General features: G+C 55.2%; 1 protein-coding gene and 1 long non-coding RNA gene across 2 annotated transcripts; one reads left to right on the top strand and one right to left on the bottom strand.

Annotated features, from left to right (window-relative positions):
- Window positions 1-7,631: 7,631 nt before the first annotated feature.
- On the top strand, window positions 7,632-11,106 carry LOC119527370. The gene is made up of 3 exons (XR_005215372.1): window positions 7,632-7,848; window positions 8,586-8,679; window positions 11,053-11,106. It is a non-coding gene; the product is annotated as an uncharacterized LOC119527370 (long non-coding RNA).
- PDZK1IP1 (PDZK1 interacting protein 1) lies at window positions 9,205-14,856 on the bottom strand. Its single transcript, XM_037827296.1, has 5 exons — window positions 14,751-14,856; window positions 14,343-14,519; window positions 11,899-12,007; window positions 10,487-10,582; window positions 9,205-9,940 (listed from the first exon to the last, which is right to left on the bottom strand). The coding sequence occupies exons 2-5, from the start codon at window positions 14,407-14,409 to the stop codon at window positions 9,871-9,873; spliced, it is 342 nt and encodes a 113-aa protein (XP_037683224.1). The 5' UTR covers window positions 14,410-14,519; window positions 14,751-14,856; the 3' UTR covers window positions 9,205-9,870.
- Window positions 14,857-15,353: the final 497 nt, after the last annotated feature.

The following is a 15,353-nucleotide window of genomic DNA, read 5'->3' as shown; positions in this document are numbered from 1 at the left end:
TGCAAACCCCTGAGGGACTTAAAGTCAGAAAAGGTTGCAGGAAAGGCTAAAAACACTGGGCTTCCAGGTAGAACACCCAACTGAGTCTAAGGGAAAAGGCTAGGAATTCCCCTGGAGGGAAGTTTGCTCCTGCTTTTCATCATTTATTCTTTCCTTCTGTATTTTATCATTTTTTTTCCTGAAAAGAATAAAGTATTTTGTACAATTTCTTTCTACTTCAGAACCCAAAGAAGCTCTAAAGGGGTCCATAAAGGTTTGAGGATCCAGGACATGCAGGGCAAGAGGTTGATCCAACAGATGGGCATTTGTATGATGTGATTTTCATCTGTTGTTCCAAGACAAATGGGAGAAGCAGTATCTGGAATTCTTTGGACATGTTTCCTAATACCCAAGACACGGTTTTCACCCAGGTAAAAGAACAGGAAGCAAACTTGTTCCCCTTCAAACATTTCATCCATAGCATGTTCCACCTCTTCTCTTCCAGTACCTCCAGCTCTTACCTAGAAGCAGTGTTTAACATGACCAAACTCATCCACCTTGTCCAGCACATTTTCCTGCTTCCTGATGACCTGGTTTACAAATTCAGCTGTCAGCCTCCACTTTAATAAACATCGCCAGGTGGCCTGCGAGCACACAGGCTCATCCTGGGGCTTTGCATTGCCTGAGACCTCCACGAAACAGCCAGTTGCCTGAGACACAAACCGTGGTTATGGGCACTTCTGCCGGGGTGAATTGGACAGAATGTAGTATTTGGGTAGCCCTCAAGAAATAAATGGTGGCTTGAGGCTAAGCCTCAAGGTTTATCCTTGATAAGCTCAAGGCAGGGCTGGTACTAGAATCCCAAATTCCTGATTTCCAGCCAGGGCTCTGTCCACTCGGGCAGCTGTAGCACCTTCCCATCAATGTCCACTCCACACAGACCCCCCGCCTGGGCAGACTCCCCTCTCTGCACAGGAAAAGGGGTAGTTGCTGGCCCAGCACTGATCCTCCCAGGTACTGGGTAAGCTCTGCCATCTGCCAGCAAGATATTGCAAGCAACACAAAAAAGGTAAAGAACAGGAGCAGCTATTTGGCAGAGAAAGCACTGTATTTTGTAAACTGGCTTTGGGAAAGTGTTTCACCTCAAAGAAAACTGAACTACCCTGCACTGTTTACACTGTGGTGGAATTGATGAAGTGTAAATGGGTTCAACCCTTAGGGAAATAAACAGAGTGCATGTGCCTTACAAGAGCTTCAGAAACGCTCATATTTCTTGATGGAGTGATTCCACTCCTAGGAGTTTGTCCTAAGGAATGGTCATTGCTTCAGGGCCTTGATGTAAGGGGCACACTGACCAGGGTCACCCAGCTAGAAGCAGTGTCAAAGTACAGAGATGAATGAAGAATGGCCAGAAACCACACACCTTTAGCCCATCCCAGCTCAAGCTGGCGTGTTGGGAACTGGGGTGAAGAAAAAGATGTTCTGAAGTGCAGCCATCCAGGAGGCACGGAGGGGCTTCCGGGGTTGGGGGAGGCTGAAGCTATGTTTTCCAGGCAAACAGGAGCCCCACTGGGCCCAGCTGATCCATCAACAAAGCCTAGGTCCACCCAGCCCAGCCAGGTTGCACACTAATTCCAAACCTGGTAAAGAGGAGCCTTTTGGAAGGGGTAAACCAGTTTTTAATGCTAACTGGGCCAGGTGACAGGGGTGAGCAAAGAGTGGGCAATAGCTGGTGGACAAGGCAAATGGGCAGTTAATGGTTGGTAGGTAGAAGGAGGCTGTGCATGGTGGCCCTGGGTCTTATGCTAAAACCATCACCACAAATATGAAGCAGATGCTCTTTTTAACATCCATTTAAGGATATGAAAACAGATCCAGAGAGTTTAAGTGATTTGCCCAAGGTCCATGACTGATACAAGTGGCTGAGCAGGGACTGACTAACTCAGATTCATTCATTCAACAAACACTGGACGCTTGTTCTATGCAGGGACTGTGCCAGGAGTGCCAAGGAAGCCCTGCCCGCCTGGAGCTCAGAGACAAATTGCATAACCCACCTGGAGTGGCCAGGTGGGGAAGAGCTGTCAGGGTCAGGTGGATGTGCTCAAGGAGGTGAGGCTGGCTGTAGGAAAAATCATGAACCCTGAATAAGAGCAACATACGCAGTTGGGGATGGGGTGGCGGGTAGGGAAGCTTGGTAAGGGAGAGGAAGGGCAGGAGAACTTCAAGCAGAGTGAAATGTATGGCAAAGAACAGAGAATCCAGGCTGGAGAAGTAGGAGGAGGTCAAGTCACAGATGGCCTCAAGTGTAGCCATCTGGTGGCTTAAGATATTGCAGGCCAAACAGCTGTTGCTAACCTGCTTTTTTTTATTTTTCAGCATGCATTAACTCATTAACTCTGCACCACAATCCTAAAAGAGGGGTACCAGGTACCTTGGTTAACAACTTGCCAACATCACACTAATCTAAAATTAGCAGGGCGGCGTCTGCCCAGGGAAGCCTGTCTTTGAGCCCATGCCCACTGCCACCAGCCAACACCTGCCTCGAGGAGTTTAGACTCATCTCGCAGGTGTAAAGGGCTGACTGGTTGGAGCTGTTTTCGGAAAGGTCTTTCTAGCTACAGTGTGCAGGGAGGTTTGAGGGAGCAGCAAGAGAAAAGCAAGGGAGAGAGTAAGGAGGCTTCTGCCACCCTAGAGGCAAGATAGAGACCAGAATCATGGGAGCTGAGGGGGTGGGGCAGGAGGAGGAGTGGAAAGGCTTGTTGGAAAGTAAAAATCAGTGGGACTGGGCATCATAGTGGCTGTGAGGGAAGACAGGGACTGGGGTGACTCCCGTCTCTGGCCTGGGTACACAGGTAGTAGTGGCAGTAACCGGAACAAATGACACAGCTTGGTGAAAGATCAAACTTCAATTTTGGACCTCAGGAGTCTGTGGGGGGTGCAGGAGGCAACTGGATCCCGAGGGGAGTTAGGCTGAAGGTGCTGATTTGGAAGTTGATACTTCATAAGAAGTCATTTAAATGAATGCAGTAAAAGAGGTCCCCATGTCATTCATTCAACAAATATCTACTGGGAACTTCCTGTATCCGGGTCTGTGCTGGACAGTCAGACACTACGATAAACAAGACAGATATGGTCTCTGCTTTGCGGAGTTCAGAGTCCACCATCTGGCGGAGAGACAGTGAGCGCTGCTCTGTCCAGAGTGAGCCCCAAGCCCCAGGGAAGCCTGGTGAACCAAGGGCAGAGAGTCAGGAACGGCCCCCAGAGAACATGGCTATTAGCTTGTCAAATTGAAAGCAAGAGGACCAGACAGACCATCGTATTTTGCAAGAAGATGGGACTGCGGTGTCCTTGGAGAGAGCAATCCCAGCAGCAAGTTGGTGGCAGAAACAAGGCCACAGATGGTTGAGGGGGAAATGGTGGGGGATGGAGGCAGAAACTGCAAGTGCAGACCACTCCTCTTAGACACTTGGGGTAACCCCTCTACAATTTCCCAGATGCAATGACAAACACTATTTTCTTCTTCAGCTCCTCACTTCACATGCATTCACACACACACAAACATGAGAAATAGAACAGATGCTGGGGTAGAATGAGGAATGGATTTAAAGAAAAAAGACCAGGGTTCAACTCCAAGCCCTGCTGCTAACTGGCTGTGTGACCTTGAGCAAGTTGCCTCCCTCTCTGGATCTGCATTTCCTCCTCTAAAAAAATGGGACCAGTTTGGCCCACTTAATAGGATCATCATCAAGTTCCATCAGAAGTGTCCTACGTGTCATATACTAGGCCCCCAGCTTTGATGTAAAAACACCACTACCACCCTGACTGTGTCTGAGTTTATGGAAAGGCCCTCCCCAGCTTCTTATTCCAGCTCACTAGCTCTTGGGGCCTGGAAGATTCTCCCCTCCACCAGCCTCTCCCCATCCCTCTCTCCTTTTCCCTTCTGCTCCCTGGAGCTCTCTCTCCTGCCTGATCCTTTCCCCACTTTGCCAGCACCTGTCTACAGCACCCACAAGTTCCCAGCTAGAACCAGCCAAGGACCAGTCATTCATTTACAGTGTCCCTGGGCAGAACTGTACAGACTTCGGCAGTGCAGACCAACCAGTGTAGCCAGCTCCCTTAGGCTGGCATCTTGGTATGTCCAGGAGAGCAAATGGGCCAGTATGTTCTGTACCCAACAGCCACACAAAGCCTCCAGCCTGCTCCTCACTCTGACTCACTACATGACTTTGGACAGCACCTTCCCTGGGCTTCGTATTCCCAGGTGTAATATGAATGAGTTGAGCTAACTGATTCTAAGGCTCTTGCTAGCTCTGACACACTGTGGTCATGCATCCAATTCAGTGCATCCTGTAATATTAGTAGCAGTAAAAACAATAGCTAACATGTATTGTGCACTGTGTGCTAAGCACTATTCTATGTGTTTTAAATGCTTTATCACTTTTAATCTTTACATCGCTTATTAGATAGATACCATTTATTGTTCCAATTTACAAATGAGAAGAATGGAGCTCTGTGAGTTTAGATGATTGTTCCAGTAACACAAGTATTAAGTGTCAGAGCTGTGCTGCATCCAGGCTGCTTGATGCAGACCTGTGTTCTTTACCTTCCTGCTACCAGGGGGCATCCAGTGGCATCCAGTGACATCAACTCTTTAGACAGAATCTCTGGCTCAACCACTAACTGCTCAACTGAGTGTCAGACCTGAACTGTGCATCCAATGGCCCCTCCAGTACATCCTCTGAGGACAGCCCATGGGCTCCTAAACTCCACATGTCCATAAATGCATCACCCCCCACCCCTCCTCTCACTCATGCTCCGCCCCTGGCATCTGCCATTCTCAGTGATAGCTCCACCCAGGGTCCATGGTGCCTTCGTGCCAACTAGAAAAAGCACAGTCCCAAACTAGGATGCAGGGCCTGGTTAGCAGAGGGCAGACTGGATTTCTCTCCCCACCCCCACTTCAGTCAAGCACCCTTGTGTGGGCACAGTCTGCACAACCCAATGCTCCTCCAACTTCCAACTTGCTCAGGACGAACACTAGGATTCATCCTTGGTGCCTCCCTCTCTTCTCGTCAGGCTGCCTCTGTTCCGCATTTCCAGAGGGCTAGGGTCGCCAGGGAGCCGGGTCCCAGAAGCATACTCTCTGGAATAGTGGCCATTTCTGAGGGTAGGGGAGGTGTGAGGTCAGGGCAGGATGGCTAAGCCTCTGCCAGCCTAACCCCACCAGTAGTCCTGTGCTATTCATGGACTTAGCTCTGGGGCAACAAGGCAGGGTCACAGGAGGGCCGGCTGCCCTTGAAGCCCAAGGAAAGACTGGGCAGAGGTCTGAGGGCATTCCCAGCTCTTGAGGGGGTAGAGCCTGCCTGAAGCCCAAGTTCAAAGGCTCTGCTGAATTTGCTACAGAGTGTGCAGCCACCAGGTGGCAGCCAAGGCTATGGGCAGACAGGGTGAGCAGCCCCGGCAACTAAAGGCCAAAGGGACCAGTGATGCTCAGGGAGGTTCATCACTAACCCTAGGACCTACAACCAAAGAAAGCGCTTATGCATGTGCACATTTGTGTGCCTACGCCTGTGTGGGGTAGAGGAAGGGATACGGACAGACATCCAGCTGGACAGACGAACAGTTTCATCCCCTTCCTTTGGGCCTCGTCACCACTTCCTAGACTTCCCTTTCTCTGAGTTCAGCCCTGCCCTGGATGCTGGTGATGCAGAGAGAAATGTGGCCCAGTTCCTACCCTTGGGTTGCTCCCAGACTTGGGGATGGGTGGGGCTGGACAAAGACAAGTAAACAGATAACATGCTGGGGTGAGTGCAGAGGAGGTAGAAGGACAGAGGCTGGAGTTGCCCAGAGGATGCCCCTAACCCAGCCTGGTGGGTGGGGGGTGGAGGGGGCTTCCTGGAAGAAGCGACATCTAAACTTACCATAGAAGGATTTCTAGCAGGTCTCAAGTATGACAATAAAACAGTATCTCTGTTTCCTCCCAGCAACCCTGCAGTGACTATATACAGAACCAATTTTACCGACAAGGGAGGGAGAATCTGAAAGGCTAGAGGGCCACAGGTAGTGAATTTGAACCCGAGTCTGGCTGATTCCCGAGATCAAGCTCTTGGCCATGGCACACACTGCCAGAGACTGAAAAATGGAATGAGAGCCGAGCTGGAAAGTCAAGACTCAGGGTCAGATCTGGCTGGAAAGCAGATGCTTCCCACCCTGGTCCCACAGCAAGTTCTGAGCGCTCCAGCCATCTGACACACCCCTGAGGTTGATCCAACAGGACAGGACAGAATGTTTGTGAGTTGCTCCCCATCTTGCTTTCCCATTCCCTCTCCCCACCTCCCACCCCTTGCCACACCCCATTGAGAGGAGACTCGGCTGGTAAGCCTGGTCTGATGGCTCACTGGAGCACAATAAGCAGGCGTGAGTATTTCTGCTCACGTTACTCTAAGCATGAGTAAAGGAATCTTGAAAATCATCTTGACCACCTGGCATTCTGTCCTATAACTGGTGAGACTCTGGAGATAGTAGCTCCACAGCCTTTTTTGGAAATCAATTCGAGGCTGGAAGTCCCCCTTCAGGTCTCACTGAAGAAAGAAGTGCGGCAATCTGCTTCCCACTGTGCATCCCTGGGTGGAGGTTTCCGTGCCTGAGTTTGGGTGTAACCTATAATGCAACGCTATGAATTTCACATCTTTTGGCTGGCAGGGAGGGAGGGGGTGGGGTGGGGGATGTAGGCCCAGTTCCAGGAAGCAGGCCCAGCGAGAATGCCCTGCAGCAGTGAGACCCTCCTGGCCCCAGGCCTTGGGAGGCCAGAGCTGTTCTGCCCAGAGAGCTAATGGAAGGGAGCCACGGGAGCTGATGGCCCACAAAAAGGTGAGACTCCAGTGCGCGGCCAAGGGGCAGCATCAGGGCAGCTTGGGAGAGCGGGGAGAACTGGGGAGGAGGCAAAAGAGGCAACTAACTGAAAAGAGAGAAGGGATGCAGGGTGAGAGGGGGGACCATGGGACGGAGAAGAGGCAGAGAGGACAGAGAGACAAGAAAACAGAGATGAAAACAGATGCCAAGAGACGCGCTCAGAGAAACAGACTGAGAAACAGGCAGGGGTTGGCAGAGGAAAGAGACAAAGGAGACCAGGACTGGGTGGGAGGGGTGCTAAATCGGGAGAGAAAAGGTGCGGTGCGGAGGGAGCGGGACGGAGCAACCGAGCGCGGGGCTTAGGAGATTCGCGCCTGAGCCCAAACCTGCGCCCTCGCCAGGCTCCGCCCCTCGTCTGTCACTCCAGGAGCTCAGAGTCCCCTCCCAACCAACCCCAGGGATGGCGGGGAGAGCTCGCCTCCCGCCCCGCCCTAAATCCAGAGGCTCCCCCTCCGCAGGCCCCCCCTAGCGCTGCCCCCGGGGACTGGCTGTGCGGCCCGATAGGTGGTGGGGGACCCAGCTGGTGCGTTATCAGCCTCCTCCAGGAGCGAGCCCGAGCCACTCGGCGGCTGCCAGTCTGAGATTAGGCCCCGGGAGGGTCATTAAGCACCGCCCTGGCCCGGACCCAGCCTCCTTTCTCTCCCTGATCTGACCAGGCTGGCAGGTGGGAACTGGCGATAAGAAATGGGGGGCTCCGGCGTGCTGGGGCCGGCAGTTCCGTGCTCCCAGCCCCCTGTCAGGGCAGGAACATGGGCCTGGAAGGAGGAGGGGGTGGAGAGGAGGGGAGGCCAGTGCCAGCCCAGCCCCTGCAGGGACCCCCAAGGTTCCCACAGTCCTGATCCTGCCCAAATTGATGGACCCAGCATGGGGAGGGGGGTTCTAGAGAAGCCCCAGACAGAGCGCCAGGGATCCTGCCCAGGAACCACGTGGGACGGCTCCAGCAACTGCAGGAACAAGGTGAGCAAGAAAAGAAGCAGGCCCCGCCCCATAGAATCTCGCAGGTGTGAGTGGCCCGGCTTCACTTGCAGCAGGGACAGAAGCATGGTCAGGCCCTGTCAGGCTGGTAGGGGGGTCCAGGCTCACCCCCAGGAAGCAACTGGAACCAGAGATGGGAGGGAATGTGGCCCCAGGCAAGGAGAATCAGTCAAAAGATCCAGACCAGGAGGATGGAGAGGAGGAAAGGGGAGTTTGTACCTAGCAAGGGCCTGGCCCCCTGGGAACCTCCATCTCTCCGTCAGTAAGTTTAGAAGCTGAGCTGGCCACCTGACTCTGTCCTCTGGTCTAAACAAGGAAAACTTCTCAGAGGAAGAGGAACCTTAGCTGGGCCAAGAAAAAGGACTAAGGGGTTTCAACTTCAGAGGTGGGGTGAGAAAGCATCAGGCTCAGAAAACCTGGTGAGCTAGCAAAAGCCTGGAGTAGGACTCACAAGAGCAGCAGCCACCATTCACTAAGCTGAGGCCCAGAGAGGGCAAGCAACTTGACCCAGGTCACACAGCAAGGCAGGGGTAGCTCTGGGGCAAAGACCCTGCTTTCCTCCACTCAGGGTTTTTCCCTCTGCTGCAGCCTGTGCACTAAACCCCAGTGAGGTGGGAAGAGATAATTCTAATTTAAGATGTGTCTCCCCTCGAGCTATTTGGATGAAGCCTGGAATGGCAAAGGAATGGTTATATTGCTAAACAAGAGTGCTGTGACAGGTTGAGACGGATGGCAGAGGGAGAGCTTTGGGACAAGGTGTTCTGCCCACTACCCTCAGGCCTGCTCCTCTGGATCTGGGAATGCACCTCCTAGGTGAGTCTGTCTCAGGTTGTCACCGGAGAGAGAGCTAGCAGCTGTTCCCATAACACTGACAGTCCCAGGGAGGCAAGAGGCCTCCGGGGTCAGTCAACCAAGTTGAGTTGCACCTCCTCTCTCCTCTCCCTCCTGCTTCATTCCCACTAGGGCCCCACCCCCACCCCAGAACTGGGAGTCAGGTGGATTTTACTCCAGCTCTGTGGTGAGACTGGCCAGGTCCTCCACAGAGGGGAATCTGATGCTCAGAGAGGGCAGTGACTCTCCCGAGGTCACACAGCAAGTCAGCCTGGGACCCAGGACTCAAATCGGGGCTTCCTGAGTCACAGCCCAAGACTCTTCTCCTCTGGCATGTCCTATGCCCAAAGTCTGGGACAGAGGGTCTGTGACAGGGGATAGAGCTATAGCAGTGAGAAACAATTGAACAGGCTGCAATGCCGGGCGGAATGGACACAGGGATGGGGGTGGGGGGTTGCCACAGGTGGAACAACCCAGAATCACAGGTGTGCAGGACGGATCAGTCTTGGAAGGGGGTTAGGGGATGGCTGGCAGGAGGGGCTCGCCTGGAACAAGAAGTGGAGGGGTGAGATCCCTGGCCCCATGGGGCCCTCCACGTGGCCTCTAACACACTCTTCCTGCCCTATATACGTGAAAGAGGACCTGGACACATCTTGAAACTGACCAGCACTAGGGGCACCTGGCTCACGTCAGGGTCAGCCTCCCCCAGGAAGCCTCTCCCAACTGCTCTGCCCCTGGCTTCCCCTTCCTCCCCGACTCTCCCACGCACATGAGCACAGCAGACGCTCTCATGCATGGGTGTTTGCACACTCACAGACCCTCCTATACCCACCTTGGACACAGCCTGGCCCTTTCTCAGCCCCAGCTGCCCTATGGGCACAGGAGGTTCTGGGTAGTTCTCCAGTCACTATGACAGTGGCCTCAGGAGGTGATTGTCAAGCGTCAGAAAGATTTGGCCTCACTGAATGCCTGAAGGACTGTTCCTCAGTCCTGGGGCCTTCAGCCCCAGAAGTACAAAAAGTTTTTATTTCACAGAAATAAGGGCCATTTCCACAGTTCTGAGGAAGGAGATGAGAGGCAGGATGGGAAGTGCTGAACTGCCCATCCTCTTCAGGAAACTCTTCTGAATGGGACAGGAGTCCCCACAGAACTGGGGGCCCCAGGTGAGCAGGGTCACATGGGGGTGCTCCGGACCTTGCCCTCCTCGGGGACGTTCTCATAGGCATTCTCGTGCTCGCTGGACCTGAAAGAGGGTGACAGGGGCCTGGGGGTGCCATCATACCTTCCATCCCACCCCCTTCTCCCTGCTCCATCCTGCACTGGTGAAGTCAGTGTCTTCCAGAATAAATGCTTGATGCCCAGAAGGGGCTTCCCCTGGTCGCATCTGGCCTTGTGCACCTGAAGCCGAAGGCCTGTTAGCACCTCAGCCCTGAATCCCATCTCCCTCCCCTACAGACCACCCTCTCCTCACTGCAGTGATCCCCTCTCCACACCAACACCCCCCACCACAGATCCAGTCACTGAATCCCCTGTCCTATTGAGCCCCATTCCCTCATGCCCCTTGAGTCCCAGTCCACCGACTGAGGCCTCCCCCAGCTGAGCCCCTGTCCCCTTCCTGAGCTTCCTCTCCCCATGGAGCCCCATTACCCTAGTGGCCCTTCCCCTCACTGACCCCTCTCTCTCCACCACAAGCCCCTCCTCCCCAGTTTTCCACCCACCCCCCGAAGCATCTGGTCATAAGGACCCTTGTGCTCTGGAGCAGGCGGGCAGCCCAGCACCAGTGCCTCACCTGAAGCTGGCTGCCATCGAGGAGTACTTTCCATCCATTCCGACCAGGACCCCATCTGCCTTGTCTCCGATGGTCATGACCAGGTTCTCGGGCTCCCTGGGGGTGTGGCACATCAGCAGGGCTCCACAGGGCCTGACCTCTCTCCCCTATCAGCCCTGTTCCAGGTCCTGGTTCTCATAAGCCCATGGGGCAGAGGCCGCCCCTGCACAGAACCACCTCTGTCTAGCAGGACCCCCGTCAGCAGCCTGGTTCTGGCCTCACTCCCATGGGCGCCCACACTCTTCTCCCTGCCCCACTGTGGGGGGCCTCGGATCTGGGCCTGAGACTTGCAAAGGACTTATCCTAGGTCCGAGGCCTCTTGCCAGCCCTCTCCCAGCCTCCATTGCTGTTTTTGTTCTGACCTCAGCTCAGCCTCCAAGGGACCCAGTCAGACTCAGGCTAGGCCCCAGATTCCTACAGGACTTCCCTCGGGCGGTAGGAGCAGACGTGGTCAGTGGCCACTGAAGGCAGAGCTGGGGCCAGTGGAGAAAGACTCTCTGACAAAAAGTATCTCACCTCTTACTCAGGTTTAATCCCACTGTCCCCGCCACCATAGACACTGCTGGCACGATGGTCACCGGTCACCCTTATACTGCTCAGCTTTCCTTGGGCATCCCACAGACTCAATATGCCTCAAATTAAACTCAAATTAAACCCCCCAAACTTGCTCCTCCTTGTGTGTTCTCTGCCTCAGGAAATGGTCCCCAGGCTTCCTTCCCTCTGCCCACGGTGGCCTCCATCCTCCGAGTCCCAGGGAGCCCACTTCCCAGAGGACTCTCAGACCCGGTCCCTCTTTCCATCTCCTCTGCCGCCTCCACAGTGGGGACTCTCCACAGGGCTCGGACACAGCATCCTCGCTGGTCCCCCTGCCTACACAGCGGTCCTCCCCTACCCAGCCACCACACAGCAGCTGGAGGGATTGCTAAAGCCACATCTCATCCCAAAACTGCCGTGAAGACTTCAGTGGCTCCCTCTTGCACTAAGGATAAAATCCAAAGTTTGGATCATTGACATACAAGGCCCTGCTGACCTCACCAGCCTCCTCTCAGGCCTCTCCTCTCCCTCTCACCCCAACCACCTTGAGCATCCCGTATTTTCCCAGGGGAGCTGAGCGGGGCTGCTGCTAGCACCCAGGCCACCGTGGGAGGGGTGGGAAAAGATGCCCTTCTGGACAGATGCTGCCTCGCCCCAGGGTGCGTGGCCTGGCCAGCATAGAGGACTGTGTTTCAGCCCACCCACCCTCTATGTTTCTATCTGTATAGACGAGATAATGGCCCATCCTTCCTGGAGGTCAGCTATGTGCTACATGCTGGAGATACAGAGGGCCTGCTAGGGGACGGGCCCAGCACCCAGCACACTTGGACAGCACTCACGGCTCCTCCTGGCACCAGAAGTGGTTGATGGCAAAGGCGATTGCGACGAGGACCAGGAAGACGGCCATGGCGATGAGGCCCTGCATCCAAGGCTGCAGATTTCCCAGGCCTGCAGAGGGCAGTGAGTGGGCTGCAGCAGGCTGGGCCACAGCGGGGGGGCGGTGAGAGCAGGGGGGAGGGAGGGGCCTCACACCCAAAGGCTGGGGCCTGCATTGGGGGAGACTGTCCGGACCAGAGGAGACATTCTGGGGTGCCAGGTGGGAATGAAGGCCCGTCTGACCCCCACTGAGCTTAAGAAGAAATGGGGTTTTAGAGGAACGCAGCTCAGAGAGGGCAGGAAGTTCAAGAAGGGGTGAAGAGGCCAAGGAGGGAACAGGCTCTGTCTGAGATCCAGGCAGACCAAAGCCTCTTCCCCTCCCACCGGAGGGTCACATGCAGAGACCCCAGGGAGTGCCTGGGCCCCAGGGACCAAAGGGCAGCCCTGCCGGCCTGGGGTGGCTCCCCCTCCTCCTCCTCCCCTGCTCCCCCTGGCTGAGGGGCAGCCCAGAGCTGACACTGCTAGGCTGGCATCCGGAAGATCCTGTTCTGTCACAAGAGGTTTCCCGGGTGCTGGGTGGGGTGTGGGAGAGTGGGGCAAGCGGGGCTACTCGGTTAGGGCTGCCAGGGCTGCCCAGAAAGAAGCCTGGGGCAGAGGGAATATGGGGAGCAGTGAGCTTTCCTCTGGGTCTTGGAAGCCAAGCCCCTTGTAGCTCCTCCAGCCACACGCGCAGGGAATCAGGACCAGAGACCAGACCAAGGTCTTGCCCCACCCCCTTTCTGCCTTTTGATCCCAGACACCACCTCAAACCCTCAAGGTTTCCCAGAAGTCTCTGCCCTCAGGCCGCTGACAGCCACCAAAGGGCTCCCCTCTCTCCTGAACATCACTGTGCTCTTTGAGCCAGGGGGAAGTCAGCCATGTGGAGGAAAGACTCAGAGCAGGTAGAGCCCCCAGGAGGGGACAGAGGCCAGTAGGGGCTTCCTCAGGGGTCCTGCCTCCAGGCCAAAGCACCTGCATACTTAGCACCATCCAGGCTGAGCATCAAAACTTCCACTCTGCCTCACTCCTGCTCAAAAGTCCTTCCTTGAGTCTGCACTAAAGCTCTCCTGCTGTAGTGAAGGCCTTGCCTCTTTTCTGGGCTCTCTCTGAGCCTGGCAGCTATTGGCGAAGAAGGGGGAGTCTGGGAACTCTCTGGTAGGTAGCCAGGTCAGACCTCACTTATCTCCAGGGACAAAAGAATGTATGGTTATCCTGAGCACCATACCTGCCAAAAAGCTGTGTTTGGGGATTCATTGTTTCCCCCAGAAAAACAATGCTTCAGACCTATTGCTTCCACAGGTCAGTAGTTGCTCAGGACTGGAAGTTAAGGCTCAATCCCTGGGAGACCCCTCCCTGCTTCCTCCAGGTCCTGCAGCCAACTCCCTCCAGATACACCAGGGAGCACGGTCCCCTGATCCTCCTTCCGGGTGGCTTCTGAGGCACACATGGAACAAAAGGCAGAGCCTGGGGCTAGAGTTGAGTCCTGTCACTTTTGCCCTACTGTGTGACACATGCAAGTCACTCAACCTCTCTGATCTTCAGTTCCCAGAGAGCTCCCAAGAGCTGGAAGCAGACATTCGTCAGAGCTCGGGAAACCTGAGCAAAGGAGGGGGTGCTCTGGAAGCAGCTTTGCAAGCCCCCTCTGGACCCAAGTCCCACCTGCAGATTCCCAAGACTGGTTGCAGAAGACAGCGCAGGGCAGGTGCCAGGCCTTGGGGTGTGGTGCTTTACTGTGTGCAAAAACCTTCCACACCCTTGACTTGGCGGCAGTCCCGGGAGGTGTGCAGGGTGTCCTCACTTTATGGGTGAGAAAACTGAGTCTCAGAGGGAGGCAGAAATTTGCTCAAGGCCACAGAGCGAGAGAGAGACAAAGCTGAAAGGAGAGCTCAGGTACATGGCGAGGGCCATGCCGGAGCACTGTCCCCTCCTTAAGCCCAGGAAGTTGAAACACGAGCAAACACCGGATAGCACTTCCTCTTCCCTGAGTACAAGCCTCCACCCCCACCCTCCTTGTAGCCCACGACCCCTGTCTTCAGGACCCAGTCATCTCTAGGGCAATTCCTGCTCTTGGGGCTTGGGTCCCAACTCCTGTTATTCCCCTCAATCCTAGACCCAACATTTCCCTTGCTACCCCCATTTCTCACTGGTAGAAAACAAATCACAGACAGAAGGCTGGCTCAGAGATCTCTGCCTTTGGAGGTTTCGTCTCTGCCAGCCCTGCTTCCCCCTGCAAACTACAGGTGGCAAGGGAGATGAGGGAAGCCAGAAGACACACGCACACACCCGCCCCCAGCCATTCCTGGGTACCAGCACCCGGCCCAGCCCTCTCCTCACCGCAGCCAGAGGGGCTGGCCCAGCCCTGTGCTACCTTGTTGACAGCTGGCAGGTGACACTGCTGCAAGCAGGCCCAAAATGAGCAGGCTGAGAGCTGGCATGGCTGCAGGCAGCTCCTGGGGCTTCCCTCCGGCCGACAGAGTCTGGGCTCCTGGTGCTGCTGCAGGGTGTCTGTCTGTGTGCCTGAGATCAGCCCTTGTTCAGTCTGGCCCTGGAGGAGAGGAGCTAGTAAGGAACACAGAGAGGGAGGGAGGGGGAGGGAGAGGGAGGGGAGAGGTGGTGGAGAGAAACTTCCCTCCCTCCCCTGGTAATGAGCTGCCAGAACCTGGCCTCCCCAGCCAGTGCTCAGCCCGCTGGACAGGTATTTGAGGTCGTGATTCCTAGGCTAGTGAAGGAGGGGTTTCTAAGGACCAGGAAGGTGTGAGGAGAGTTTGAGCCTCACCTCTAAACCCTGGGCCTCCCCGGAGTTTCTGCCTGAGCTCCCCCTTCCTGGAAGTGGGGTTGGGCTCTGGGGAGAAGAATGGTACATTATCACTCCTGCCTTGAATGAGCAGGTGGGGCCTCTCAGAAGGCTGACGGATGGGATTAAGAAACTGGCTGGCTCAGGGAGGACGGGAAAACCCCAGTGGCCCAGGGAAGGCTGGGAGCTGCCTATCTTCCCTGGGGCCTGACCTGTTTCCTGTTCTCCCATCTCAGGTGTCTTGTCAGCCAAGCCAAACCCCTGCTCCTCCAATCCTGGGACAAAGACCCTGTTTTCTACGACCCCCTGGCCCTGCCCAGTAGCTCCCTAAATCCACCTGCTCCCATGGGGATCACTACAGAAGGCCTGCAGGGCCCAGCCTTCCCAGCTCTGAACCAAGCCACCAGCCAGCCCAGTTCAATGCTCCTACTTGGCCCCAGATGTGGTCCCTGGAAACTGGGCCAACATGTGCTTCCCTTCATAAAGCCCCAGGAAGGCTCCCTTGGACAAGATCTGATCTTGACCAGAGGCCTTTACACCTCAATTCATGCTCTATGATCCATCTCAATCCATCAGAGGGGAGAG

This window comes from Choloepus didactylus, chromosome 2 (genome assembly GCF_015220235.1).
Source record: "Choloepus didactylus isolate mChoDid1 chromosome 2, mChoDid1.pri, whole genome shotgun sequence".
Taxonomy (NCBI): Eukaryota; Metazoa; Chordata; class Mammalia; order Pilosa; family Megalonychidae; genus Choloepus; species Choloepus didactylus.
The sequence above is the reverse complement of the archived record's forward strand: the minus strand, read 5'-3'. Positions and strand labels throughout refer to the sequence as shown.